At 37.5% G+C, this 27843-nt stretch overlaps 2 protein-coding genes across 12 annotated transcripts in view; one reads left to right on the top strand and one right to left on the bottom strand.

Moving 5' to 3' along the window:
- Positions 1-4201, top strand: part of LOC126779912 (bromodomain-containing protein 8-like) — a 32149-nt gene extending 27948 nt beyond the window's left edge. The window contains exons 16-17 of the mRNA XM_050504096.1: positions 3173-3281; positions 4046-4201. Of these exons, the coding sequence (XP_050360053.1) occupies positions 3173-3281; positions 4046-4168 (232 nt within the window). The 3' untranslated portion in view covers positions 4169-4201. The remainder of the gene's footprint in view (positions 1-3172; positions 3282-4045) is intronic.
- A 5329-nt stretch (positions 4202-9530) lies between these two features.
- The window catches only part of LOC126779873 (uncharacterized), a 37570-nt gene continuing 19257 nt past the window's right edge, over positions 9531-27843 (bottom strand). For 4 of the 11 annotated variants that reach the window (XM_050503993.1, XM_050503997.1, XM_050503994.1 and 1 more), the window contains 22 exons: positions 27038-27133; positions 25767-25868; positions 24997-25137; positions 24125-24229; positions 22841-23023; positions 22195-22586; positions 21759-21909; positions 21409-21565; positions 21016-21113; positions 20591-20716; positions 20101-20170; positions 19723-19847; positions 18393-18545; positions 17906-18107; positions 17531-17685; positions 16638-16709; positions 15376-15462; positions 14231-14342; positions 12887-13842; positions 12715-12787; positions 12293-12373; positions 9531-11574 (listed from right to left, as the gene is read on the bottom strand). In XM_050503993.1, the coding sequence (XP_050359950.1) occupies positions 11396-11574; positions 12293-12373; positions 12715-12787; positions 12887-13842; positions 14231-14342; positions 15376-15462; positions 16638-16709; positions 17531-17685; positions 17906-18107; positions 18393-18545; positions 19723-19847; positions 20101-20170; positions 20591-20716; positions 21016-21113; positions 21409-21565; positions 21759-21909; positions 22195-22586; positions 22841-23023; positions 24125-24229; positions 24997-25137; positions 25767-25868; positions 27038-27133 (3816 nt within the window). In that variant the 3' untranslated portion in view covers positions 9531-11395. Of the gene's footprint in view, positions 11575-12292; positions 12394-12685; positions 12788-12886; positions 13843-14230; positions 14343-15375; positions 15463-16637; positions 16710-17530; positions 17686-17905; positions 18108-18392; positions 18546-19722; positions 19848-20100; positions 20171-20590; positions 20717-21015; positions 21114-21408; positions 21566-21758; positions 21910-22194; positions 22587-22840; positions 23024-24124; positions 24230-24996; positions 25138-25766; positions 25869-27037; positions 27134-27843 lie in introns of those variants that run through there. The other 7 variants (XM_050503996.1, XM_050504000.1, XR_007670411.1 and 4 more) reach the window with 6 other exon arrangements.

The raw sequence follows: 27843 nt of genomic DNA, 5'->3' as shown, positions 1-27843 counted from the left end.
ACATTAATAATTGGTGACTTTAATATTTCTAATGAAAACAATTCAAAAAAAAATTACTTGCACATCACATAAACTCATCAACTAATGCTATTGACAAGGATTTCATGGATTTAACCGGCCTATCACAAATAAACAAAGTTAGTAACGGAAAAGTTTTAGACCTAGTTTTTACTAATATTATTAAGATCAGTGTTCAAGATAGTACCACACATGTTTGCTCTATCGATAAATATCATCCTCCACTGGAAATTAATTTTGAGGTAGATGGGTCATCGGAAACTCTATTTTTACCTAGGGATATAGTCAAATTTATGTATATTAATGCAGATTACGATGTGATAAATAAAAAAATTGAAGAAATAAATTGGAAAAAACTATTTAATGCGTGTACAGACGTTGATGATATGGTTGATTTGTTTTATATAGAATTACGATGAATCATAGAAAATTATGTACCAAAAAAGTGTATTAAACACCAAATAAAATATCCAGTATGGTATTCGTGCAAACTCAAAAAAAGGTTAAAAGAAAAAAGCAAGTACAGGATATTATTTAAAAATTATGGTAACCCACTAGATGGATATGAATTCAAAATACTTAGGGGTGGGTGTAGCGATCTCATTAGACTATTTGAAATATATTGAAAACATAGAAAACAATATTATAAGAAATCCAAAGTTTTTTTACTCTTATATAAAGAATCTTCGTGATGAAAAATGTGATTATCCGGCATTAATGACAATGGATAACCGTAATTTTACTAACGGAAAAGACATGCGACCAATTTGCTAAATATTTCTCAAGTATATACAATGTTGCTGATTCAACACCTACAATACTTCACTAACTATAATAACAATAATAAACATAACTATAATAATAATAAATACCAATGTTACTCTCAGATAAGTAACGTTATTATAACAGACAGGGAAATATTGTCGCAACTAAAGACCCTAAGTGTTGATAAAGGTGCAGGCCCTGACAATATACCGCCAATATTCGTTAAGCGGTGTGCTTCTACTTTAGTGAAAGCACTTTTAATAATTTATCATGAATCATTAGCTATCGGAAAGTTTCCAAGTCTTTGGAAGAAAGCACGAGTAGTTCCTATATTTAAAAGTGGTGACAAAAAGGATATAAGAAAAGAAGACCAATTTCCATTTTATCGATGTTTTCAAAACATTAATATGTCCTTTTCTCACTTGGAAAGTTAAATCACATATATCGAAAAATCAGCATGGTTTCATTAAAAATAGGTCTACAATGTCAAACTTAGCAGTTTTTGTTAATGACATTTCAAATTCATTGGATAATAAATACACAAGTGGAGTGGATTTATACCGATCTAGCAAAAGCATTTGACCTCGTTGATCATATGGTTCTGATGAGTAAACTCTTTAACTATGGGTTTAATGGATATTATCTTAAATTTTTAGATACCTACTTACAAAATAGAGAAATAAATGTTGTTATGGGGGGATTTGAGTCGGATACATTTTTGGCAACATCTGGAGTTCCACAGAGTTCTTGTTTGGGTCCAGTATTGTTTGTTATTTTCATTAACGACGCCGCTAATTGTTTTAAATATAGTAAATTTAGTTTTTATGCGTATGACTTGAAAATTTATACGAATATAAATACAATCCAAGATTCTAAATGTTTACAAAGTGTTCTAAATAAATTTACGAAATGGTGTCATAAAAATCGCATGAAACTAAATGAAATAAAATGTCACAGTATTACGTTTAGTAGAAAAATATCAGAAATTAATTATGATTATAACATAAATAATTGCATTCTAAAGAAAGTAACCAAATAAAAGATTTAGGAATAATAATTGATTCAAAAATGAATTTTATCCCGCATATTGATCACATTATAAGTAAGTCATTGATTGCGCTAGGGTTTATTAAAAGAAACACAAAAAGTTTTAAGAAATCAAACTCATTGGTTACTTTGTATAAATCATTCGTGAGAAATAAGTTAGAATACTGCTCTATTGCATGGAATCCGTTTTATCAAATTCATAAAGACAGGTTGGAAGAAGTACAGAAAAAGTTTTTAAAACTATTGTCTTATAAGGACAAGAATAAAATTATTTGAATAAATACTCTGATATGTTAAAACATTACAACATGAGTACACTTGCAAGTCGCAGAGATGTGATGGATTTGTGTTTTCTACATAAAATCATATCAGGCAGAATAGACTGTCCCGATCTTCTCAGTGAAATAAAATTATTTATACCGAGACAGAGTTCAAGATTTGTGAACATACCGACTTTTAAATATCGGTTTTCACGAACAAACCTAGGCATAACAGCGCCTTTAAACAGGGCCCTTAAAACGTATAATAATGTTTATAAAGAGGCGGATTTAGATTTATTTGGTGATAGCATGGGAGCAAACAAATTTAAAATAAAAGAATATTATGACGGATTGTATATTTAAATTTAAACGTCAAAGTCCTGCTACGAATGGTTCATTAATTAATACTTCTTGTTTTTATTTTATTTATTTTTTGCGTTCTTGTGTATAATTTTTTTATTTTTCGTATTTATATATATATTTTTTTATTCTTTTTTAATTTATTTGTATACGTGTTGTTTAAGCGATATCTTTAAAAATGTTACGTTGGAGTCGACGAAGCTGAAAATGTGAAATTGCATGATGAGTTAGCCTATAATTGCGATGTATAGTGTTAATAAGTGTCATTATTTTGAATTGTTATTTTCTGGGACAGACATGTAAAAACATTGTACATGTAGCAAATCGCATGCAATATTATATTAGCGAAGTCGAGATGGCCCAGTGGTAAGAACGCGCGAATCTTAACCGATGATCGTGAGTTCAAACCCGGGCAAGCACCACTGAATTTTCATGTGCTTAATTTGTGATTATAATTCATCTTGTGCTTGACGGTGAAGGAAAACATCGTGAGGAAACCTGCATGTATCAAATTTCACTGAAATTCTGCATTTGTATTCCACCTACCCGCATTGGAGCAGCATGTGAAATAAGGTCCAAACCTTCTCCGCTAAAAAAGGAGAGGAGGCCTTAGCCCAGCAGTGGGACATTCACAGGCTGTTACTGGTTCCAAGTAATATTTATTCTTGCTCACGTGTACTTTTTTATGACATTGCATGTGCTTGAATTTTTCTTTACATTAGGACGACAGCCGAGTTCCAGCGCGACGTGCTGCTGATGTTGTCCAACGCGCTGCTCTACAACAGCAGCTCGCACAGCGTGTACGCGATGGCGCGGGAGATGCACGAGGATGTAAGCACACTAAGCTACTACTCATCACGCCGACAAAGCCGGTTGGCGTGGTTGGTGGATGCTTACCTTTCACGCCGAAGGTTGTGGGTTCGATTCCCACTCAGGACAGATATTTGTGTGCATGAACATGTCTGTTTGTCCTGAGTCTGGGTGCAATTATCTATATAAGTATGTATTTACAAAAAAGTAGTCGTAGTAAGTCAGTAGTTTGGTTTCCATAGTACGAGCTCTGCTTAGTTTGGTATCAGATGGCCGTGTGTGAATATCATGTTAAACGATATGTTTTCCAAGTCAAGGCGTGACATTCAAATTATGAGACCGGTGCTGTTTCTGATACACTGTTTGTACACTAATTTGATGCAATTAGTGTTACATTTCTCGTGTTTTGGTCTCGTGGGGGGGGGGGGGCGGATCTGTATAAAAAATTATATATGATTTATTCAAATTAAGTTTGTATTTAATAATAATATAATAAATAAAAATACTAAATATGTTCATATGTATGTATTATGGAAGTGTAGAGCATGAAATTAAACATAACATATGAATAAAATCTAGAAAGCGGTGCAAAAAAAGAAATTGTAAAAATTTCCCTCTAACGTGAGTCACATTCGACTCATGATCATTGTTTAACTATTGTGTCTGCTGCACAGACAGGGAAGTTTGTTAAAAAAACAAAACTTAAAAATGGAAGGTATAAAAAAGGATTTCCATGTAGTCCAGAGATAAAACGTAGTTAAATCAACGTGTCGCCGCGTCCGCAGGCGCAGTGCCAGCTGGGCATGCTGCTGGCGGCGCAGGCGCACGCCGGGCTGTGCGCGCCGCCGCGCCGCAAGCGCCGCCTCGACGCGCACGCGCACGCGCACGGCAAGCACCACCGCGCGTGACGGCGGGACACTCATAATATATTCTAATTCATTCTTTGTGTTTTATTTCATCTCCTTTGATACATTCCCTTGCCTCGACACCATTAAAGTTGTTTTTGGGTTGTTACTGGCTTGGTTCATTAAGTAAACTTTTGAGTTATAAATTGAAACACGGGCGATATGACAATAAAAAAAATATCTCAAGGAATGTCAAAAGAGGCGTAAGTGAGTCGTTTTATTTTGTTGAATACTAGCGCTCCGTTTTTATAGCTCTAATAATATCATATAAACATCCCCTTTATACCTTAGGGATTACATTTTCAAAAAAGATGCCAACCGCAACCACACAATCTGCTTAAAAAGAGGTAGATATTTGTCTGTTCACGTATTAATATATATTATTATGGTAGACGGAGCGTGGCGCGTGGATGATACTGATTATAAAAAAACAAATATCCTACTCGGCAGCGATTTATTATATCGCGCAATATTGCTTTAGTAGCCCCCGAGTTCGTGATGGCTTTTTGGCAGCTTCAGTTACATTCAACAAAAATAACCCCAAAGATAAGTTTACCGCAACACATTTAGGAATTGCTGATGAGAAAAAATCTCCGATATACAATATAGAAAACCTATCTCCTGAAAATAAATCACTTCATGCTGCTGCACGACATGCTGCACGACTGAAAGCCAAGGAACTTTCTTATAGATACGTGTGGATGCGTAACGGAAGAATCTTTATGCGGAAAACAGACGATGCCAAATACAATTTTTATAAAGGATACTACCACCTTAAAAAACTTAGTTGAACTTTAGTTGTAGTTTAGTTGTATGTAAGTACTTTATAATTCATGTTTTGGTTTTTTTATTCTTTGAATTCGATTCTCTTAATATATACTATCAGAATGTTAGACGCTTACGATCAAAAACCGAAGATTTCTTTGGTAATATAGTATGTCATGATTTTGATATAATTATCTTAACGGAAACATGGTTAAATAGCAGCATCTTCGATTCAGAACTGTTCGATCATCGGTACGTAGTTTTTAGAAGAGATCGTGAAACAGCAGGACTTCATCCTAATAAAATTGCCGGTGGCGTTCTTGTAGCTGTTTCTACAAATCTCAACTCCAGACGTCAGATTACATATGACTATAAATGTGATACTGTTAATGTTTCGAATAGTAATAGTAAAATTGAGAAATTACTTATATGTGCTGTTCATCTTCCTCTTCCAATACAGAAGGATATTCTGGAATACTTCATTGACAATTTTAATCGTAATGTGGACTCGTCTGACTTTGAAAATATTGTAATCGCGGGAGACTTTAACTTAGGTAATGTTAGCTGGACTGTAGACTCGAAAAATTATTTAAATGGCAATAGCTTATTTCATACAATGTTACTCGTTTTCATATCATTGTATTCTTTTAAACAATACAAAAATGTTCTTAATAATACTGGAAAAAGTCTAAATTTAATTTTATGTAATACGGAGACTGCAAACCTTCATCTTAATAGCGCACCACTATCTATAATTGATCCTCATTATCCTCCTTTGCAAATCTGAATATGAAAGTAAAAATAATAGAAATTCATATCCTAATTGGTACGCCTATCAATTAAAATCTTTACTCAATGAAAAATACAAACTGCGCATTTGGTTACGTAAACAACAGTAACCCATTGGACGTTTTGTCATTTAAGTTGAGGAAGCGTTGCTTAAGACTACAATCGTCCTGCTATGTGAACTATATAAAGTATATGGTATTAAGGCGATAGGCTAGTGCAGAAGCACATTTGACAACAAAAATAGAAGGTATTCCGACTGCCCCAGCACCTTTATAAGGGTCTATTCTTGTTAGAACCTTTAGAACATCATCAGATATCTTGTTAATATTCAGAAAATTACTCGTTAGTTCTATTTTATGAGAAGGTGAAAAGATTTCAAAAATCAAATTTATATATATATAAATCACTTTTCACCAAATATTATATTTTCTCAGGTATTTTTCCGTCTGCATGGAAGACAGCTCTAATTGTCCCCCTGTTTAAAAGTGGCAATGCCGAATTAATTGGTAACTACAGACCCATTTCCATTCTAGTAACTTTTGCTAAAGTTTTTGAAAAAATGTTATGTCCTATAATAGAATGGCACTTCAAACAAAGAAATTCACCATATCACCATGGTTTTTCAAATGTCTACGTCAACGAATCTAGTATCTTTCATTGATGCCATATCGACTGCTGTTGTTTCATTCTCGTCAGGTGGTTGACGTTATTTACACTGACCTCAGTAAAGCGTTCGACAAGGTTCCCTACGTTATGCTTCTTAGAAAGATGTTTGAATATGGCATCTCGGGATGTTTATTGGAGTGGTTTCAATCCTATCTTAACAAAAGAGAATCGCTACTGGTAGTCAATGGTTATAAATCTAAATCTTTTCAGGTTATTTCTGAAGTCCCGCAAGGCTCACATTTAGGACCAATGCTTTTCAACATATTCATTAACGATATAAATGTTTGTTTCACGAATTCCAGTTTCATACTATTTGCGGATAATTTTAAATCTTTTGAACCCTTTATTCGCCCAGTGACTTGAAATTTTGATTTCTCTTTTATTTGTTTTTTTTTTTGCTCTAATGTATATGTTGCCTTATTGTTCATGCAGTTATCACCTGTAATTGAGGTACCACTTCTTTTATTTTATGAACTGTCTGCTATCATGAATCCGTGTGTACTTTGTTGGTGATCTAATAAAAAAATAAAAATAAATAAATATCTGTCCATGTTTTTAAACCTTTTTACCGCACACGACATACTTATTTATAAATTATAAACAAAATCATGAAAATATGAGAAAACAATTTAAAAAAATATATACTATTAATATGAAATAAATATAAATCTCCTTAATCAATAACTAAAGGTAGTTTAGATAGGTTTGTTACATTCGATTTACAAAGATTCGCAAAACGTATTGATTCTATTCTGTTTTAGACACTAGGTTTTATATAAATTATTTACAATGAAAGAATTAAAAAAAAATTGTAATGCAACGGTACACCAAAAATTAATGCTTAAAAATGTGAGCTCGTGTACCGACCTCACGCAATTACAATGACAAATCTTCTAGTCCAAGATCCCGAGGCCCTTAGTCCTTACTTATTTTCTGATGGACAAAATATGTACAATTGTAGTTGTATTAGTGTGTACAGCGATGAAATCAAAATGTAAGGTCTGGGGGCCCTGGGATTATACTCTATTAAGCTGACATCATCTGACGCTTGAACTCTCAGTTAGCCTCTACCATGTACCGAGCGCTTGTGCTTACACAACAAAAACTTATATTGCTTGTGAAAAATGGTACACACACATGTAAGTAAACTTCCAGAACCTTCCTAATTTAAGCAGGCGAGGGTGTGCCTTCCGTATACATGTAAAATAACGACTCAAAGTATTGTAAATACCTACTGACACAAAAGAGGGTTGTGTATATGTGGCATCATAGCTCCTTAACGGATAAAGTTTAAATTTTTGTTTCAAAGATCACTTGATCGAATGTTCTTCAGCTATGAATAAAGTAGTATTGTTCAGCTGTTTGAAGATCATAAGTTCTTATTTTTTAGTTGGTGAGGAACTTCTACTGGCCTGATCAATGATTTAAATAAAATTGTAATCTTGGTCTGTTGCTAGAGCGTCATACGCATAGAACACTTACTCAGAGAGAGGTCATACGGAGCTCTTTAGAATTCGCAATAAATTCTAACGAGTAAAGTGAAGTGAGGAACGGATGTTGGAAAGGTGGCGCTAGTGTAACAGTGTGAAGTGTGAGGTGAGTAGAGAGGAAGGAGATTTGGACGCGGGTTATATAATTATTTTGCACCGTTTTGTTGATAAATAATTACAAGTGTATTTATATTAAAAAGTTAATAATCATAATTATACAGGGTGACTGGTTGAATACTATCGATACTTAAGGACGTGATTTTTGACGATCATATATGATTAAAAAAAAATACATATATCATAAATATTAATAAACTTCTAAGTAAAGTTAATCAAGAGTTATGTAATTAATTACGCGTCGTGTGGACACCCTAGCTGCGCTGTCGACACAAAACAGGTAGGTACATTTAGTTATCGCGCGGTAGTATACCTACATCCGAACGCCGCCACGTGTTAGGTAACAGGGTAGCAGGCTACCTTTGATAAACAAGCATGATCCAATCCCTCTTCATACTTTAATCCTGGCTTAGAATAAGCAAATATATCAAGATATTTCACTCGTTTAAGCAACAAATTTGTTGACTAGGTAAATGATGTGAACTTGGGACAAAAATTAATATGAACTGTTTACTGTTTGGTATTTCCGGCGTATTTAAAAAAGGAATTATACTTATTTACAACGATTGTCAATCATTAAACTAAACTATTTACCTACATAACTACACTAACCTTAACAAATGTTCAAAGTGAGCTCCTTCTCGTGTGATACACAGTTCAGCACGTTTACGCATATTGTCTTTCACATGATTTAACACGAATGGGTCACTTTTAACACTTTCGAAAGCACTGGATTGTTCTCGAAATACTCGAGAATGTCTGCTTGTAGGGAGACAGGGTATGCCGCTCCTGCTCGTCCTTGGGCATGTGTTGGAGTACGGAACTGTCCAAAGTCTCGTAGCCTTTGATTAGCGTTTAAGATTACGCTGGCAGTAGGTACTCGGCGATTGGGGAACATCTCCCGGTACAAATTCGCACGCGCATAAGCACGAACCATGTCCTAGTAGTATTCTGCATTTGTGTATTGATAAGCCATACTTAATTATTAATGACGAATCACACACGACAGATTAGGTATACGCTTAAGATCGATCGCTAGGCGCGCGCGCGGGAAAACGGACATACGAACCTTACGGCGGCGCTCGTCCGACTAATTGGCCGCGGGGCAGGTGTCGCGGGTGTCAAGCGGCACAGGACAACACCGCGCCGCACGCGCCGCCGTCTTGTGTCCACACTTCATTTATTTAAATTTTTGTAAATTTGGTCAAAAATTAAGTACCTATTTTTTTTACATAATTCGAATGAGAATCATGTACCGAATATCCTCCTTAAATATTGATAGTATTCAACCAGTCAGCCTGTATAATACACCATTTATAAAAAAAAAACTATCTTGATTTTCCCTCACTGCTTCACAAAATATAAATTTATTAGATTATACATCTATGTTAAAAAAAATTTACGGTGGGGAGTCTTGTAATCTTCTATTTTATTGAATTTCTCTTGTTAATCGTAGCCATCGAGTTTTTGAACTCATGTAAATTAATTAATTAAACCAAATTGATTTGTGGATAAGGGAGTAAATGAAACAAAAAACGTTTTGGCTATAATATACACATTTCTTATTCATAATCTTACAACCCTTAGCACTGATCTGTGATACACAAACGGACAAATCAACATGCTATTGATATATATAAAGTGGCGCTTAAAAATACTAGTACTTTCCGTTTTTGGGACACACTTATTCGCTTATTGTTAAATAATGAACGTTATCGCTTTAAATAGAACAATTGTTTTAGTAATAGAAATTGATTTCGAAATTTTAAAATTAATTTATCCGACAGGAATAGCGTTCAAACTTACATTCGTATTTAATGTTTATTTATGTAATATTATATAAAAAACATATGCAATTGAACAAGTGCGCTGTTTTGGAAAACGTCCATTATTTTTTATACAAGTCAATTGTATTGACGAAATAAATATTGCAAAACTCGAAGACACGAACGAGCGAATCATCGCTCTAATAAAGCATTTTAATTTTGAATTTTTATCGTCCCATGTCGTTATGTCGCGTAACAATTCGTAGTCCATTATATAAGAATCCTTATACAAAACTTTAAGCGTTTTGCCTAAGCAGTTATAATGATTAAGTCGATACATTTCGTAGTCATTGAGAAAATTTCGACTGCTTTTATTTGTCAAAATAAAATTTCATTATAATTTATCGTATTTGTTATTCAAAGTGTTGAAGATTCCAAAATCTGATCATATATACTCATAAATGAGTCTGAGAGAATTAGTTGGTTTTGTAAAGCCAAACCGAAGCCACTAACATAAAATACTAAACCAATATACATAAAACTTATACCAGAATATACAGCGCGTTTAGATGGTTTTGATAAGTATATAATATTATTATACAAGTACGTGACACGACAAACGTGAACTTAATTGTCTTGTATTAACATGCTTTTGTTTGTTAGTATTATTTATCTTTTTACATACGTGTCAATTTCAAAACTTAAAAACAAATCATACAATGTTTATATAATGTTTTAATTGCTATTTTCGTTTGTTGAAAAGCAGATTACCATAAAACAAACATCTCTACATAGAGCCGTTGTTTGAATAGTTTTTTTAATTAAGTCGAAAACCTCTGGCTATTTCCCAGCAGTGGGACATACCAGGCTTTATAATAATAATGTAAATATCAGCTATTAATTTGTCATTTTATATAAATAGAAATGCATAAAGTTGCCGTATTTTATGATACATTGCCTTTACACCTTATAGGAATTAAGGGTGTAATTCATTATATAAGACGAAGTTGGTTGTTTTAAGTTTTGAAATTAATCTATCAGTTTTGGACGATTAAGAGACATTTTTCAGTAGTTTTTATAATAATCATTTTTTTTTTACATATTTATATATATATATATTGTAATAGTAAACAAGTCTAAATACTTGTTTTGAACACATCTCTACATATATGAGTGAAAAGAAAACTTTAATGTAGCGAGCAAGTTCTTAAAATAATTGCAATCTGAGTATCAATTGCGTTACTTTTAAATGTTGTTCTTAAAGTGATTAATAATAATCAATTCTTTATTTTGTAATGCTTAAACGAGCTTTTTAGTAAAACAGTTTTTCTCCCTTTCTGTCATTATTTATTTGACATTCGAATGAAGGAGACACGTTGTTTAATGACCCGCTACACGTTTGTACGTATTTTAACTTATGATTACTTAACTGTATTCTCAGTATAAATTATTTAATTATTTTCCCTGCGGATATATTTCAGACATTTTTGGATTTGATTTATAAACAGTTTTTAACGACGTATCTGATACGGTATTGATAATTTTTCATGTATATTGTTTTAGTTTTTAATTTTATTCGCTTCTCAATGTTAACACGGACACAATATTCTTAATATTTATGTAAATATTGACATTTCCTATTTCTGGTTGTGTCTCAGCGCGGCCGCTATGTCGCGCACGTCGAGCTGGACCTTCGGCTTGTGCTGGGGCGGCTCGAAATAGAAGTCGAAACGCTTGAACGATTCGATCTCACGTTCAGAAACTTCCAGAGATGATAGATTTGTGATGCTGCGATCTGGTAGGAAAACGCTGGATTCTGGAATATAAAAAAAAATCAATTTATATAAGTCTGTATATATCTATTTAAGATTAATAGTAATATCGAAATTGTAAGACTATTAAATTGGTACATTTATGTATATTTTCAGTGTGATCTTTTTTGTAGTATAGGATGTACAAACGGGCCACCTGATGAGAAGTAGTCACCGCATTGGCGCTGTAAGAGATATTAACTATTTCTAACATCACCAAATTATCACCAACTTTGGCAACACTAGCTCACTCAGCCTTCAAACTGGTACACAATAATACTAAGTATGGCTGATTGGCGGTAGAATATCTAATGAGTTGATGGTACTTAACTTGACGGGTTTGCAAAAAGCCCGGTGGTAACAAGATAATAACATTTATTCGTATTCACCGCTAGACGGCGCTGCAGTACATGTAATTATATAACCTCCAAGCGATCGCCATGATAATAGGCACGCACAGGTAGTACTAACATATTTAACAAATAGATATGATAAAAGAAAATTGAGAACAAAATATTACAATTTTTATTATATACTTTATTTCAATGGCAACTGTAAATAAGATAATCGAAACATATATATAAATATTCCATGCGTTAGTTAGAGTCTTACATCTCGACCAATGATATCAAGTTAATTCAATGTTTATTTATCTTTATGCCCTCCTACCATTGGAATCGACTGTAATAATGACATGAATTTGTCGTTTGTATATAAACTCACCAGGTCTGTGTTGTGGGGGCGAAGTCCCGCCGCTGTCGCAGGCACTCTCGCACGTCATCGAACTCACAGACGATTGGACACCTGGCAGACATACCATCAGACTTCAATATGAAAAATAAAAACAAAAAAATAACGCGTCACCTTAACGTAAAAGTTTCCGTAAAGATAGTTTGCCATATTACAACTGAAATTTCGATAGTGACAAGTCGATTAATGGACTGGACGTATCTAGGTAGCAGTTTTAACCCCCTCGCCTTATTGCCTCTACTGGATAGGACTGGTTCATGCTTCGCCCAGACAACCGGAATCGCTGCCAGCAATCGACGCGGTAATGTTTTGTACAGTAGATATGTTTATATATTAGAGGGCTTAAAATATAGGTATTATTTGTACGTTATCTGTGCGACGTGCGCGTGACTCACTGTGGCTGTGCGGGTCGGGCCACGCGCGCGGCTGCGGGCGGGAGAACAGCGACTCGTCGCGCACGCACGCCTCCTGCGGACGGACAGCCTCTGTTATGTGTGTCTCAGGTTCGTTCACCTTTACCGCTGCCGCCGTCGGAATTAACGAATATAATAAACACATTCGACGTACCTGCCCTTTGTAGAACTTCGAGTCCGTGACGTAGTGTATCGTCACTTCGTTGTTCAGCTTCGAGCCAGCCCGTAGTCTCTGGAAGTACGGCAGTTCTCCGTTCACGTAGGGACTGGAGTCGTCGACTTTTGAATGCGCGTTCGGTTCTTGCTTGTCGTTGAACAGCGCGTTTCTGAAGACGTTCCGGTCCTCGTGCCCGAAGGGGGTGTACAGCCCACTGTACTGTTTCTCGTCGTCTTTTTTTAGGGGGGTGCCGATTGGCTCCGGCCGCTGGATCGGATTCGCGAACAGGGAATCGTTTTCGTAGTTCCGATTGTGGTCCGGTCTGGTGCCTATCGGATTCGGTGACACGACTTTGGGGGCCTGATCGTCGAAATATTCGGGCGTTAGAAAACTCTTTTGCGGATTTTCGTCCGGAGTTTTAAAAAGGGAGTACCCTTCGTCGTTCTTTTGAGTAAACGACGCCAAATTCATGATGCGGTGCTGGAAATCGTTTTCTGGTATTTTGGGGGAGTTTCGTGCGGGCTCCACGTACGCCTGAGGCGTGTACACGTTCGGATTGACGTAGTTGTACTGGGGTTGGTTGAAGGCAGGCGCCATTTGGGGATTCTGACTTCTGATACCCATCAGGTTCTGCTGGTGCATCATCGACATTAACGGGTTCCGTATGGTGTACATCCCGTTGGAGGTGGGGGTGATAGTGGCCTGGCAGGGGGCGGGCGGCATCGGGATGGGATCGGGGATCCGTATTTCAGCCTTATTTTGAGCAGGGTTCGCAATCTGAACAGGGGGCAGATTGGGATGGAACATGGGGTTGCGTAGGGTGACCATTTTGGCACCCTCGTGTTTTTGGTCATTCGCTTCCGCTGCGGCTTTTTTAGCCTTCTTCTTTGCCTTTTTCGATTTCCCAGTCGGCTGGGGCGGTTGCTCCGGTATGATTATCGTTTTTGGTGGTTCTGTAAATAACATTGATAATAATTACTCGGTACTTATTTATAAATGTGTGTAGGCGTAGCAGGTATAAAGCCAGTATAAAAGTCTCACATAAGCCTCGAGAACGACATAATAATGCATATAGTTATACTTTATAGGAAGAGATAAATAAAAGTAATTGTGGGTTCGATTCCCATCCAGGACAGATATTTGTGTGTATGAACATGTCCATTTGTCCCGAGTCTTGGTGTAATTATCTATATAAGTATGTATTCACAGAAGAAAAATAGTATATCAGTTGTCTGGTTTCCATAGTACGAGCTCCGTACGAGCTTAATTTCGGATTAGAGGGCCGTGTGTGAAAAATGTCCCAGGATATCATTATTATTATATGTACGCGGCGGCTCGTACCGCGGGGCGCGTGCGCGGAGAACAGCAGGCGCGCGGGGTCGGCCGCGATGACGGGCGGCGCGCGCGGCGCCGGCGTGGGCGCGCTCGGCAGCGCGCTGTGCGCCCACAGCGGCTGCGGGGGAACACACGTTACACTCTCACTATTGCTCGATGAGAATTTATCCATGTTCGAGGCCTCTTTTTTTAAAATGTATGCAACATTTTTTAATTTTTTTTATAGAGTAGGACGGCGGAAGAGCGTGTTGGCCACCCGACGGTGAGCGGTCACCGGACGCCCTTGGACATTTGCATTGGAAGAAATGTCAACCATCGCTTACATAGCCAATGCGCCACCGACCTTGGGAACTAAGATTTTATGTCCCTTGTGCCTGTAATTACACTGGCTCGCTCACCCTTCAAAACGGAACGCGACAATACCGAGAACTGCTATTTGGCAGTAGAATATCTGATGAGTGGGTGGTACCTACCCAGACGACCTTGCACAAAGCTCTACCACCAGTAAAATCCAAAGATCACCCTAAGCTAGGAAGATCCGTATCTTAGGGGCCAGTGCGATTCCATACAGTGATTATGTTGTACAGTAAATTACCGTGTATCACGTATACATACTTATTAAAAAAATAAACAAACAAATAAAATTGAGACCCCCCCCTCCTCTTTTAACGTGTGGCACAACGAATAGCACAGATATCGAATCCGTAAAATAGTGATGTATGTCTTGTCAAATCTTAAAGAAGCACGCCGTTCCTACACTCTATTCCACCACCCGTTCGTCACATATGTAGTGCCTTTTCTAACACGCTTCCTCAAGATGTGTCCTTCATCGGCTAGCACGAGATTATAAACACATTTCAGCCCTTTAAGCCCTCGATCATATCATGACGATGACAAAAAAAAGTAAACTAAAATAGCCTATAAATCCCACAGCCGAGCTAAGACTTCCTCGCTTTTTAGAGAAGAAATTAAAGAGCTTAGCCCATAACACTGCTCCAATGCAGATTGGTTAGTTTCCTCACAATGTCTTCCTACACCGCCAAGCACAAGATGAATTATAAACACACTCACACACATACAGGAAACTCCAACAATCACGATTTTTTTTTCATGACTTAATCTTTTCAATATATAGACAATTCCACACTTACGACAGACTTAATGACGGGCGCTTCCTTCTTTTCGTTCGGTTGAACACGTGTCAACGTAATACCGGGCGGTAGTTTGAGATCCGCAACCTGTTGAGCGAGATAGTTGTTATAAAACAGTATTTATATATATGATAAGGTTTTATAAATGCTAATCTATGGTATACATGGAAAGAGAAGTTTTTTTTTTATACCACCTGATGGTAAGTGGTCACCAACGCCCATAGACATTGGCATTGTAAGAAACCTTGGCAACTAAGATGTTATATCCCTTGTGCCTGTAATTACACTGGCTTACTCACCCTTCAAACCGACAACAATACCAAGTACTGCTGTTTTGCGGTAGAATATGTAATAAAAGGAGTAAAGATAAACAAACCTTGAATTAAGATATTCCATGCGATTTGCTAAAAGCTTCGCTGTATGTACACTACAAACCTCTCTCGAGAAATATATATTTATTTATAATATAACACTAATCCACTTAACTATTTAAATCAACTTTAATTAACATATTTGACGCGCCGGTTAGCGTGGTTGGTAGATACTTTCACGCCGAAGATTGTGGGTTCGACTTCCACCCAGGACAGACATTTGTGTGCATGAACATGTCTGTTTGTCCTGAGTCTGGGTGTAATTATCTATACAAGTATGTATTTACAAAAGAAAAGTAGTATATGTAGTATATCAGTTGTCTGGTTTCCATAGTACGAGCTCTGCTTACTTTGGGATCAGATTGACCGTGTGTCAATGTCCCAGGATATTATTTATTATTATTTATACATGTACTTTTATAATCAAAACGACATTTTTTTTTGTACGATTCCATAATGAACACCACAGATTATTAATATCCCGACCAATGATAACACACTTACTCCTCCTACCATTAGAATATACGACAGATAAGCATTTATAATCATAAAACCTTAACATGTAAATTCTAGGTCAGCGTTGTTTATTTATCTCTTCACCTTCCACTGGAATCTACTGGCTAACTAGGTACACTATCGAGTCAGTCAAATTGTACCAATGTCATCTTAACTGATATCATAAAAGCGAATTTGAATTTATTTACAAGGATATATACCTACCTTACTGGTTTTTAGTTGCTATTATTATTTATATGCTTGTTTTGTTATTTACACATATTATTTATTTATTGTATACAGGGGTACAAAGGACAAAAGGTACCGCACATCTGCCCCCCCCCCCAACGCTCGTCGGAAACTATTTTATATTTGTATATAAACGACAAATCTCACTTGTACGCCGCTACTAAGTTGCTCCATAATGCTGCAAGATGCTGGCTTCTCCGGCTCATTTGCACTTTGGTTCTGAAAATATTTAAATAAAATTTTCACTCATGTTTTTTGTTTATTCGACTAACACGACAAAAGCTTGTATAATATATATTAACACTGAACTTTAAAAACTATTTATTTAAGGTTAATTTTTAACAAAAAAATTATCATAACTTTAAAGCAATACTTGATATTGTTGTGTTCCGGTTTGAAGGGTGAGTGAGCCAGTGTAATTACACGCACAAGGGACATAAAATCTTAGTTCCCAAGGTTGGTGGCGCATTGGCTATAAGCGATGGTTGACATTTCTTACAATGCCAATGTCTAAGGGCGTTTGGTGACCACTTACCATCAGGTGGCCCATATGCTCGTCCACCTTCCTATTCTATAAAAAAAAAAAAAAAACGAATCTGGCTGCTGAAACTATTGCAAATAAATTTATACATGTAGAATATTAACATGTACATGAGTATTGTATTTCAAGTCCCTTTCACAGAATGGCCAACACAATGGTAGCTGAGACATCTGGTGGTAAGTGATCGCCACCGTCCATAGACATAAGCGCTGTAAGAAATATTAACCATCCCTTACATCGCTAATGCGAAAATAGGGAACTTTTATGTTACATTCCCCGAGCTTGTAGTTACAAAAATATTAAATATTGCTGTTTGGCGGTAGAATATCTGATGAGTGGGTGGTACCTACCTAGACGGACTTGTACAAAGCCCTATCACCAAGTACGCATAGTACAGCAATAGTATAATGATGGTTAGTGTTTTACTTACTCGGGCATAGCTCTTTTTGGCTATATATAGTGTGACATGCAATGAGGATGACCGTTTAAAAAAACTCACCTTTTTAGTTACAATCTCTAATGTCGTGTCCGGGGTTATATTTATAACTTGAGGTTTAACTTGACCTTCCTTCTTCTTTTCCTTTTTTGATTGCTGTTGCTGCTGTTGTTGTTGCTGTTGCTGTTGGGTGGCTTTCGTTTTAGCTGATGGTGTTGCTGGAAGAAAATTTTTTATTAATTTAATTTTTTTTAATAATTATTAATTTTTTCCATTGCAGGATTAGTTGTTTACCGTTTGCTTATAGTAAACAGATAAATTACGAGTCAGACATTTCTCTATCGACCTTCCCTGGACCCTATAAACCGCCATCGCAGTCACTTCTTCAGTATACATTAAAAAATTTATTGAAATACATTTAACGAAAGCAAAACAAACCTTTCACTTCCTGTTTATTCTCTTTACCCTTCTTATCTTCTTTCTTAACGTCTTTCTTTTCTTCTTTCTTCTTCTTCGGCTCTTCCTTCTTTGTATCTTTCTTTTCCTTCTTAGTGTTTTCTACTTTCAGTGGTTCCGGTTTCTTCTCTTTCTTGACCTTCGCTTCTTGTTGTTGCTGTTTCTTTTTCTCCTCCTCCTCTGCCTGTGGGACCAGGTAATAATAACTTTCAAATCTTGATATAAATAAATTTTATATTCATATAAATATCAAGGAATGTTTGTTAGTGTTTTTCTTATTTCAAAAAAGGCGGTCTAGCAATTTAGCCACCTGATGGTAAGTGGTAACCACCGAACATGAACATTGCTGCTGTAAGAAATATCTACCATCCTCTTACAACGTAAATACACCACCTATTCACTAAATACACTCATCAATCATGTTGATGTTGTTGGAGATCCATATAAATAAATAAAGAAATAAACTCACCTGTTGCCTAGCTAACAATTTCCTCTGTTTATTCGACATAGGTTGGGGTTCGACAACCGGCGGTGTAACTTTTTTCTCCTTGGGTCTCGCTTCCGATTTCGGCTGCGGCTGCGGCTGCGGCTGTGTTTGCGGTTGCGGTTCTTTCTGCCTCTTCTGAAAAAATTTTAATTAAAAATATATATATATATTTTTAAACGGTACATTATAAGTAATAAATAAAAACTTAAAATAAAACCACATAAAAAAAACCGTCTTAAAAGTAACCGTACCGTAACAGCCTGTGAATGTCCCACTGCTGGGCTAAAGGCCTCCTCTCCTCTTTTTGAGGAGAAGGTTTGGAGCTTATTCCACCACGCTGCTCCAATGCGGGTTGGTAGAATTCACATGTGGCAGAACTTCAGTGAAATTAGACACATGCAGGTTTCCTCACGATGTTTTCCTTCACCGTAAAGCACGAGATGAATTATAATCACAAATTAAGCACATGAAAATTCAGTGGTGCTTGCCCGGGTTTGAACCCACGATCATCGGTTAAGTTTAGTATATTAATTGATGTCATAATTGTTGTGAGGAGTTGGGTATTCGGCTGTTTCCTGATGATGTCGGAGCATCAGGTAACGGTTAGCATTTCATTGTAATAACGAACGAAGTCACGGGATACTAAATGTAGAATCAATCAGACCAGTACAAGTCAATCAAATCTTTCAACAACTAGAAAAAAAATGATGATCATTAAACAATTGAGCAAATTTTCTTTAAGCACATTTAAGACCACATCCGAATAAAAAAAAACAAATCTAAATTGGTTCATCCGTTTAGGATCTACTATGCAACAGACACACAGATACACATGTTAAATATCATTACTTCTTTGCATCATAAGTTATAAATGAAAATTAAAAAATAGTATTCGATCTGAAGGTTATTTACCGTTATTTATTTTGACTGCCTCGTTGGTCTAGAGGCTAGACATAAGGCCGTAGACCCGAAGGTCCTGGGTTCAAATCATTGGTCGGACCAATAAAAAGTTATTGGGTTTTTCTGACGAAAATTCTCAGTAGCAGTTGTGCCTCGGAAAGCACGCAAACCCGTTAAGTCCAGTGCCTGAACTCTTTCAGGTCGTGTCGGATTGCCGTCCCATCGGATTATAAAAGCTAGGGAATAGAGTTGCACCTGTGTTTGCGCACACACTATACACTAATATTTCCTGCACAGCTGGCTAATCTCTCTTGAGATTAGCCGCCGTGGCCGTAATCGGTCTGGAGAATCTTATTTGTTTATTTATCTTCCCTGCTAGCGTTGGAATCGGCTGTAGAATCATCAATATTACCTTCTCTTTCATGGATCCCTTAGCTAGTTGGTTGATGTGCGCAATTGCTTGCTCCCACGATTGTTTCTTTTGACTTTCCGTCTGTTTCTGCGCTTGACTTCGAGGAGTTTCAGACATTTTCAATACTGTAAAGATGTTTTTATGCTAAATATATGTAAAAACTTTTTTTTTAAAATAATTTGTCTTTTTTTAATTTTATCACTGTTTGCACGAAGCCCAACCATATATAAGTTATTATTTATAATATACTTAATTGGTTTTAGTATATAATATTATTATATAAGTAGAGCTTCGCAGTTTCACCCGCTTTAAATTTAGACTGTTGACCTGACAAGCGTGCATTTCATGTAAATAGAATAGTATTATTGTAGGACGTACCGGTGAGCTCGTCGGAAATTGTGGCGGGTATGGCTCGATGTATCGATTCGATTTCCGGTTCTATCTCTCGCTAGAAAAAAAAAATATATTAAAGAAACGTGTGAAAAAAAAAAACCAAAAAAAAAACAAAGATTTTTTTTAAAAATATACGCAGGTAGACTGGCCAATGGATTGTTAGTGCTGATTGAGAATTTTTCGATAGAAAAATCCAAGTTTTATGCTAGCCAACCTGGGGTTTTATGCTAGCCAAACCATGACCTCGCTATCAGCTTAAGTACTAGGTGGGTAGGTCTTTGTGTAAGCCTGTCTGGATAGATACCATCAGATATTCTACCGCTGAACAACAACACTAGGCTGTTGACGCATATTCGATGTAAGTAATGGTTAATATTTCTTACATCACCTACATGTTTTGGTCAGGTGTTGACCGTCCACCTACCCACAACAGAAAAGTTTTATAAGCAATAGGCATGTGTATGCAAAAACCCACCGGTCGCTGGCGCACGTCGACCTCGACCTCCTTCCCCTGCAGCGCGCGCGCCTCGGCCAGGTTGCGCTGGCACTCGTTCAGCCGGTTGGAGAGATCCACCACGCGTCGCTCCGCTATTTGCAGCTCCTGGAACATAAACGGTTCACTTCACAGACTAACAGTTTCTAAACCAAACCGGTGATCGAAACTCAGCGACATTATATTTTTTTGAAACTGGATGCAGAGTTCGTTCTTTAGGTGTGCAATTATCGCGAATATTTTATAATAAGGCTATGGTAGATAAACATCTTTAATATAAAACAAGAGATAACTAAATATCAAGACGTAAATATCTCCCCTGACAAGGACTGCCTTATGCGTACAGAATACCGCACGAGTAGGCATAGTGTCACTAAGGCGTGTTTTTTTTTAATTTGACATTATACCTTGGCTGTGGTATTGAAGAGAGCGGTACAGTCACCGAGCTTCTCCGCTACCAGTTGCATCTTCGCCTGCTGAGCCGGATTTAATTTCTGCTTTTTGCCTGCCGGAGAAAACGACACGGTAGAATAAACTGGACGAAGAGACCACAAGATGGTCTCGGCTCGGATAAGAGTAGCGAGAGTTTTACTGGTGGGAGAGCTTCGTGCAAGCTCGTCTGGGTAGGTACCACCCACTCATCAGATATTCTACCGCAAAACAGCAGTACTCGGTATTGTCTCGGTACTATTTTAGTTCCCAAGGTCGGTGGCGCATTGGCTATGTAAGCGACGGTTGACATTTCTCGCAATGCCAATGTCTAAGGGCGGTGGGCCCGCCCTCGTATCCTACAAAGAGACCTTTCTTGCGGCCGGCGAGCGCGGCGAGCGCGGCGCGCGCGGCGTGCAGGTCCCGCGCGGCGGCGCCGTGCGCGGCGTGCAGCGCGCCGTGCGTGGCGCGCGCGCCGCTCAGCTCGCGCCGCAGCTGCTCCAGCTGGCTCTCCAGCCGGGACTCCGTCTGCGGTCACGTCGCACATTTGGATATCACACCCGATATACCTTTTATCTATTATTATCTGTTAATCGTATCGATTTCTCTTTAATGTTCGAGTATATTTGGTTTAGAAAAAAATAACTTTATCTATTTAGTCCATTAGTTTCCTAACGTAGTCCCGAAAATTATGAGCAGAAACAACTCCACCCTCGCTTACCTTCTTGGCTTTCTGCCGCTGTTTCTTGGCTCGTTTCTTCCCCCTGTCCACGTGCCTCGCTGGACCCTCGATGTACTGCAGGAGCGCGTCTAGATCTCGAGGGTCTTCCGCTCTGTTATTGCAACCACCGCGACCCCGCCAACACGATCCACTTTAAAAAAAAAATGTACGATTTAAAATATTTCTGTGGAAACATAAACAAACAAAATAAATGGTTTGTGTATGTTTTTACGTTATGTAGGAATTGTGTAACTGTTTGTTTCCCTAATAAATCTTCGCAATACGGTTTCACGGAAATCCAGTTGTTACCCTGGAACGCTGAGCGCACACCGGCTCGCTGCTTCTCTTAAAAAGGGTTGAGCTTACGAAAATGTTTAAAATAAAACACGCGCGGAAGCCGCTGGCATAGATTAGTCCTTAAATAAATTAAACTCACCCAGAACAACCGGAGCTAGTTGAGAACACGCTAGTATCTCTACTTGATATTGAAGCCGTGTTCTGTTGCTGTCGACTTTGTCGCATTTGCTGCTGCTGCTGTAGTTGTTGTTGTTGCTGCTGCTTCTGTTGTTGCTGCAGTAACAGCTGCTGCTGCTGCTGCTGCTGCTGCTGTTGTTGTTGCTGCTGCTGCTGTTGTTGTTGCTGCTTCTGTTGTTGCTGCTGCTGCTGCTGCTGCTGCTGTTGCTGCTGCTGCTGCTGCTGCTGTTGCTGTTGGTGTTTTAGTATTTGTTTTTGCTGTTGTCTCATCTGGTATTCCTTCTGTATCTGCAGGTGGTGCTGTTTATGAATTTGCATCTGATGTTGTCGGACCAATGCGTCGTGTCTTTCTTGCTGTAAATATTAAAAAAAATCGATATGAATATATATATTTTTTTTTACGAATGACGTCATTATTTTTTAAAAATATTATGCATCATTTAAATAAAAATAACTAATGCATAACAACTTGATCGAAAATAAGTTTTTTAAACAGAGTATTTATAAACGACAATGTCTATGGGCCAGGATCAGGCGTCCAATAGCTAGTCTGCCTACATATTATATATAAAAAAAATAGTAAAAAAAACAATACAATACACACACACCTGTTGATCCCTAATTTGTTGTTGCTGTTCAGGCGTTAGAGTTGGTTTGTTGTGTATCGGCAAGTCATATATGGGTTCAGGTTTATTTTGTTGTTGTTGCTGCTGTTGTTGTCCTTGCTGCTGCTGGGCTTGCTGTTGTTGCATCTGCTGTTGCATTTGAGCCTGCTGCTGCTGTTTATAATGCTGCAAATTTAAAATTACCCGTGTCAGTTCAGTTATATAACATTTTACAATATTACTGAACTCATTCAGAAATTCTGAGAAAACTATGCTATGATTTAATAGATAACTAACGTACATTTATTTAATAAATAATAATAATAATAATATCCTGGGACATTTTTCACGCACGGCCATCTGATCCCAAATTAAGCTTGTACAGAGCTCGTACTATGGAAACCAGACAACTGATATACTACATATACTACTTTTCTTTTTTAAATACATACTTATATTTACAACCTTCGGCGTGAAAGGAAAGTATCTACCAACCACGCCAACGAGCTCGTCAAAAGTAGTATATTTGTATTCTTCTTTGGGGTTAAGGCTCGCTTAATACCAAATTTTATCTAAATCGTTTAAATTTGAAAGTGTAACAGAGAGACAAGAGTTAGTTTCGCATTAATAATGTTATTATGGATTTTCATTTTTCCCACGTGATTTTCTTTTACGTTTCGAGTTTGGTTGATAGAGAATGCAGTAGAGGTAAGACCATATTTAATACAGCTTCATTTTGTTAGTAGCCGCATCTCGGCTATAATATTACGAGAACCGAGATGGCCTAGTGGTTAGAACGTGTGAATCTTAACCGATGATCGTGGGTTCAAACCCGTACAAGCACCACTAAATTTTCATGTGCTTAATTTGTGTTTATAATTCATCTCGTGCTTGACCTAAACCTGGATGTGTCTAATTTCATTGAAATTCTGCGACATGTGTATTCTACCAAACCGCATTGGAACAGCGTGGTGGAATAAGCTCCAAAATTTCTCCTCAAAAGGGAGAGGAGGCCTTAGCCCAGCATTGGGACATTAACAGGCTGTTACTATATAACTATATTTTGTTATTATATATTTCACATCAGTATACTACATTATATTCACGGTGGGATACGCGAACGATCCCATGACGCCCCCTCAAAGAGACCAAGTGGGTACCGCTGGTTTTTTAATGGGTATTCCAGCGCCTTCAGCGGCTGCGAGTCCAACATGCCTCCCACATCATATGGCAAACGTGTAAATTCATTTTTCCAGCGAAAAAAAAAGTCATTATATAAATAGTTACCTGCAATCGGATCTGTTCCATCGCGCTAGCATTCACTTTACCCTCAGCTTTCAACGCCGCCTGCAAATTCACCTGGACGGGTATTGAGCGCTGGAGTGCCTGCAACTAATAAAATATCATGTACCAGGTCTATGTATGTATATTTCGGTTACTTTTTACTAACAAAGTCAGTCCAAAGTACTTTTGATCGTTCGTTATTATTGAAAATAGTACTTTTGACTGAAATAACAAATAAAAAGTTGTTAAAAGTACTTGACGTGACTCGATATTTGATATTAGATATTTTCCACTCACCTATGCATATGGTTCTCAATGGTATTTGCTTTATTTTTTATTTTATTACTGAATGTGTCTCTAGACACAATTTCTCTCCGTTGGTTGTGATTTCGAATTCATTATAAATATTACTACATACTATTCTTATATACATTTTTTAAATTATTATTTAAAGTTATTAGCGAGCCGGTTGGCGTGGTTGGTGGATGCTTGTCTTTCACGCCGAAGGTTGTGGGTTCGATTCCCAACCAGGACAGATATTTGTGTACATGAACATGTCTGTTCGTCCTGAGTCTGGGTGTCTTTTTTAATTATCTATATATGTATTTACAAAAGAAAAGTAGTATATGTGGTATATCAGTTGTCTGGTTTCCATAGTACGAGCTCTGTACAAGCTTAGTTTGGGACCAGATGGCCGTGTGTGAATAATGTTCCAGTATATTATTATTATTTAAAGTATTTATACTCACAGTCAATGTTGTCCCGCAGAATAAGATTAAATTAATTAACGCAATATACCGAATATTGCGTTAATTAATTCAACATCTATTTAACAATTTATGAACGTTTAACGTAATGAATTATATAATAATAACCTTTGGTTTGATTTCTGGTTTCTCAGTCACTACCATCTTCGCCATTTTATCAGCTAGTTGCTTCTGTTGATTCTCGATCGCCTGTCGTTTCTGCTGCGCCTGCGCAGGTGTGAGCGTCGGTGGAAGAGTCTTGGGGAGAGCCTGCGAATAAAAAACTTATATATTACTATAGCCTAACATTTTTTCTATCTTTAATATTTTTTTTATTATTATTGAAAGTAAGATGGCAGACTAGCAAATAACCATTCCTTACATCACCAATATAATAATAATAATTATATCCTCCAGACCGATTTCGGCCACGGCGGCCAATCTCAAGAGAGATCAGCCAACTGCGCAGGAGATATTATAGTGCACAAGTGTGTGCGCAAACACAGGTGCACTCTCTATTCCCTCTCATAATCCGATGGGACGGCAATCCGAGACGACCGGAAAGAGTTCAGGTGCAGGACCAACGGCTTTACGTGCTTTCAGAGGCTCGGGAGTACACGCACTTGTAACTTCCAGACTCCGGGATGCTACTGAGAATTTTCTGTCAGAAACACCCAATAACTTTTTATTGGCCCGACCTGGGAATTTAACCCAGGACCTCCGGGGGTGCGGCCTTACATCAAGCCACTTGACCAACGAGGCAGTCAGACCACATCACCAATATACCACTAACATTGGGAACTGAGATATCCCTTATAGTTATACAACCTACCAAGTAGTTCTCAATCAATCTAATTTCAGAAATGAGTATCTAATGAATATGCTGATTGGTTACATACTGGGGGTGTTGAAGATTGTTGCGGGGTCAGCGGGGTTTGAGGAGTTTGCGGAGCCGACGGGAGCTGCGGAGGCGACCGCTCTGGGGTAGATTCCAATTCTCCCTGCGAACATCATTAAGTACAATCATGTCACTCAACGACAAAATTCATATAACGGTGTATGTATATTGAACATATCAGACAAACATACAATAATTATTTTATTAAAACAAAACCAAAATATAATTATAACATACTAAGTAACAGCCCGTGAATGTCCTACTACTGGGCTTCTCCTTTTTTTGAGGAGTGGAGCTCATTCCATCACGCTGCTCCAATGCGGGTTGGTAGAATACGCACGTGACAGAATTTTAGTTAAATTAGACACATGCAGGTTTCCTCAAGATGTTTTCCTTTACCATCAAGCACAAGATGAATTATAAAGATAAATTAAGCACATGAAAATTCAGTGATGTTTGTCAGAGTTTGAACCCAGGATCAAAGTTAAGATTAAGGCGTTCTAACCACTAAGCCATCTCTGCTTTTTGCGCACGGTACTTATTATAATTTGCTATGTTATTAAATTTTCGTTTATTAGCTCTAGCTTATAAATCTGCATATCCCAAGGTCCCGGGTTCAAAGTCCGGCCTTAAAATAGTGATGATACGGTGACGTAGCATGGGGGGGCGTCATTGTTAATATGTCAAATTAACGTCATTTTCACTTTCCAGGATAGTGTTGTTCAATAAGAGTACTCTTTTTACACTGCCCCAAATTAATTATAATTAATTGCAAAAATAAGATGGCGGCAAACACGCACCGGGTGCTGGTGACCTGTGCTACGCCACTGTGACGAAATTAGTAACAAACATGCAGGCATAATTAAAAGAAAATTTAATACAAATCAGAGATAAGACACACCAAAGGCACAGCAAGCACAAATATTAAAAAAAAAAAACAGCCCGGGCCATAAAAATATAAAGTTATTGGGTTATCTATATTAATAATATATAAATGCGAAAGGTACTCTTGCCTGCCGTTATGATTTTGATGAAATTTATAAAGCAAACTTGAGCCCCGAGGAAAGACATAGGCTATTATTTTTTATAACCCCCCCCCCACTCTCTAACACAAAAAACTCCCCTCGCCTAGCATGCGGGAGAACACTCGTGTGAAATAGAGCCCATTCGCCGAGACTATGTAACATCACACTACGACCCATGGGGAAGGAGCTGTTATTGTCGAGAGAAACCGCGCCGGGCGGCTAAGTAAGAACAATAATATATACATACATTCGTTTTACATTTCTGCTTCTTCTTATTTAATATAGACCGTAATCTTTCCCTCGTCTCGTTGAAATTACGCGGCACCGGTGTTGTTAACGGCGGCTGGAATTAATCAAATAACAGATATTATAGCATTAAAGCAGATTCCGATGACAGGATTACAGATAAATAAACATTTTTGATATATATATATATATATATATATATATAATTATATTGTATATTCAGACTGCCTATAGTGGTAACCACCCACAGACAGTAACAGTAACAGTAACAGCCTGTAAATGTCCCACTGCTGGGCTAAGGCCTCCTCTCCCTTTTTTTTTCGAGGAGAAGGTTTGGAGCTTATTCCACCACGCTGCTCCAGTGCGGGTTGGTGGAATACACATGTGGCAGAATTTCAGTGAAATTAGGCACATGCAGGTTTCCTCACGATGTTTTCCTTCACCGTAAAGCACGAGATGAATTATAATTACAAATTAAGCACATGAAAAGTCAGTGGTGCTTGCCCGGGCTTGAAACCACGATCATCGGTTAAGATTCACGCGTTCTTACCACTGGGCCATCTCGGCTAGATGCCATTGGTACTTAAAACATTTTCCTAAAACTTGTATATTTGTATTTCTATATGTACTTCTATTAAAGTACATAGATATATTAATCAAGAACAGTTCGCAGTGCATAATATAGATTGTGAGAAAACTAACAATAAAATGTGTTCAGTTTTACTCCTGATGCTATTGGAACAGAAGAATGAAGTAGTCTGAATTGTAAATTTCGAACTTCTTACAACGAGTAGAACATGAAAAGAA

The sequence above is a fragment of the Nymphalis io genome, chromosome 30 (assembly GCF_905147045.1).
Source record: "Nymphalis io chromosome 30, ilAglIoxx1.1, whole genome shotgun sequence".
NCBI lineage: Eukaryota > Metazoa > Arthropoda > Insecta > Lepidoptera > Nymphalidae > Nymphalis > Nymphalis io.
This window is presented reverse-complemented; position numbering and strand designations above follow the sequence as displayed.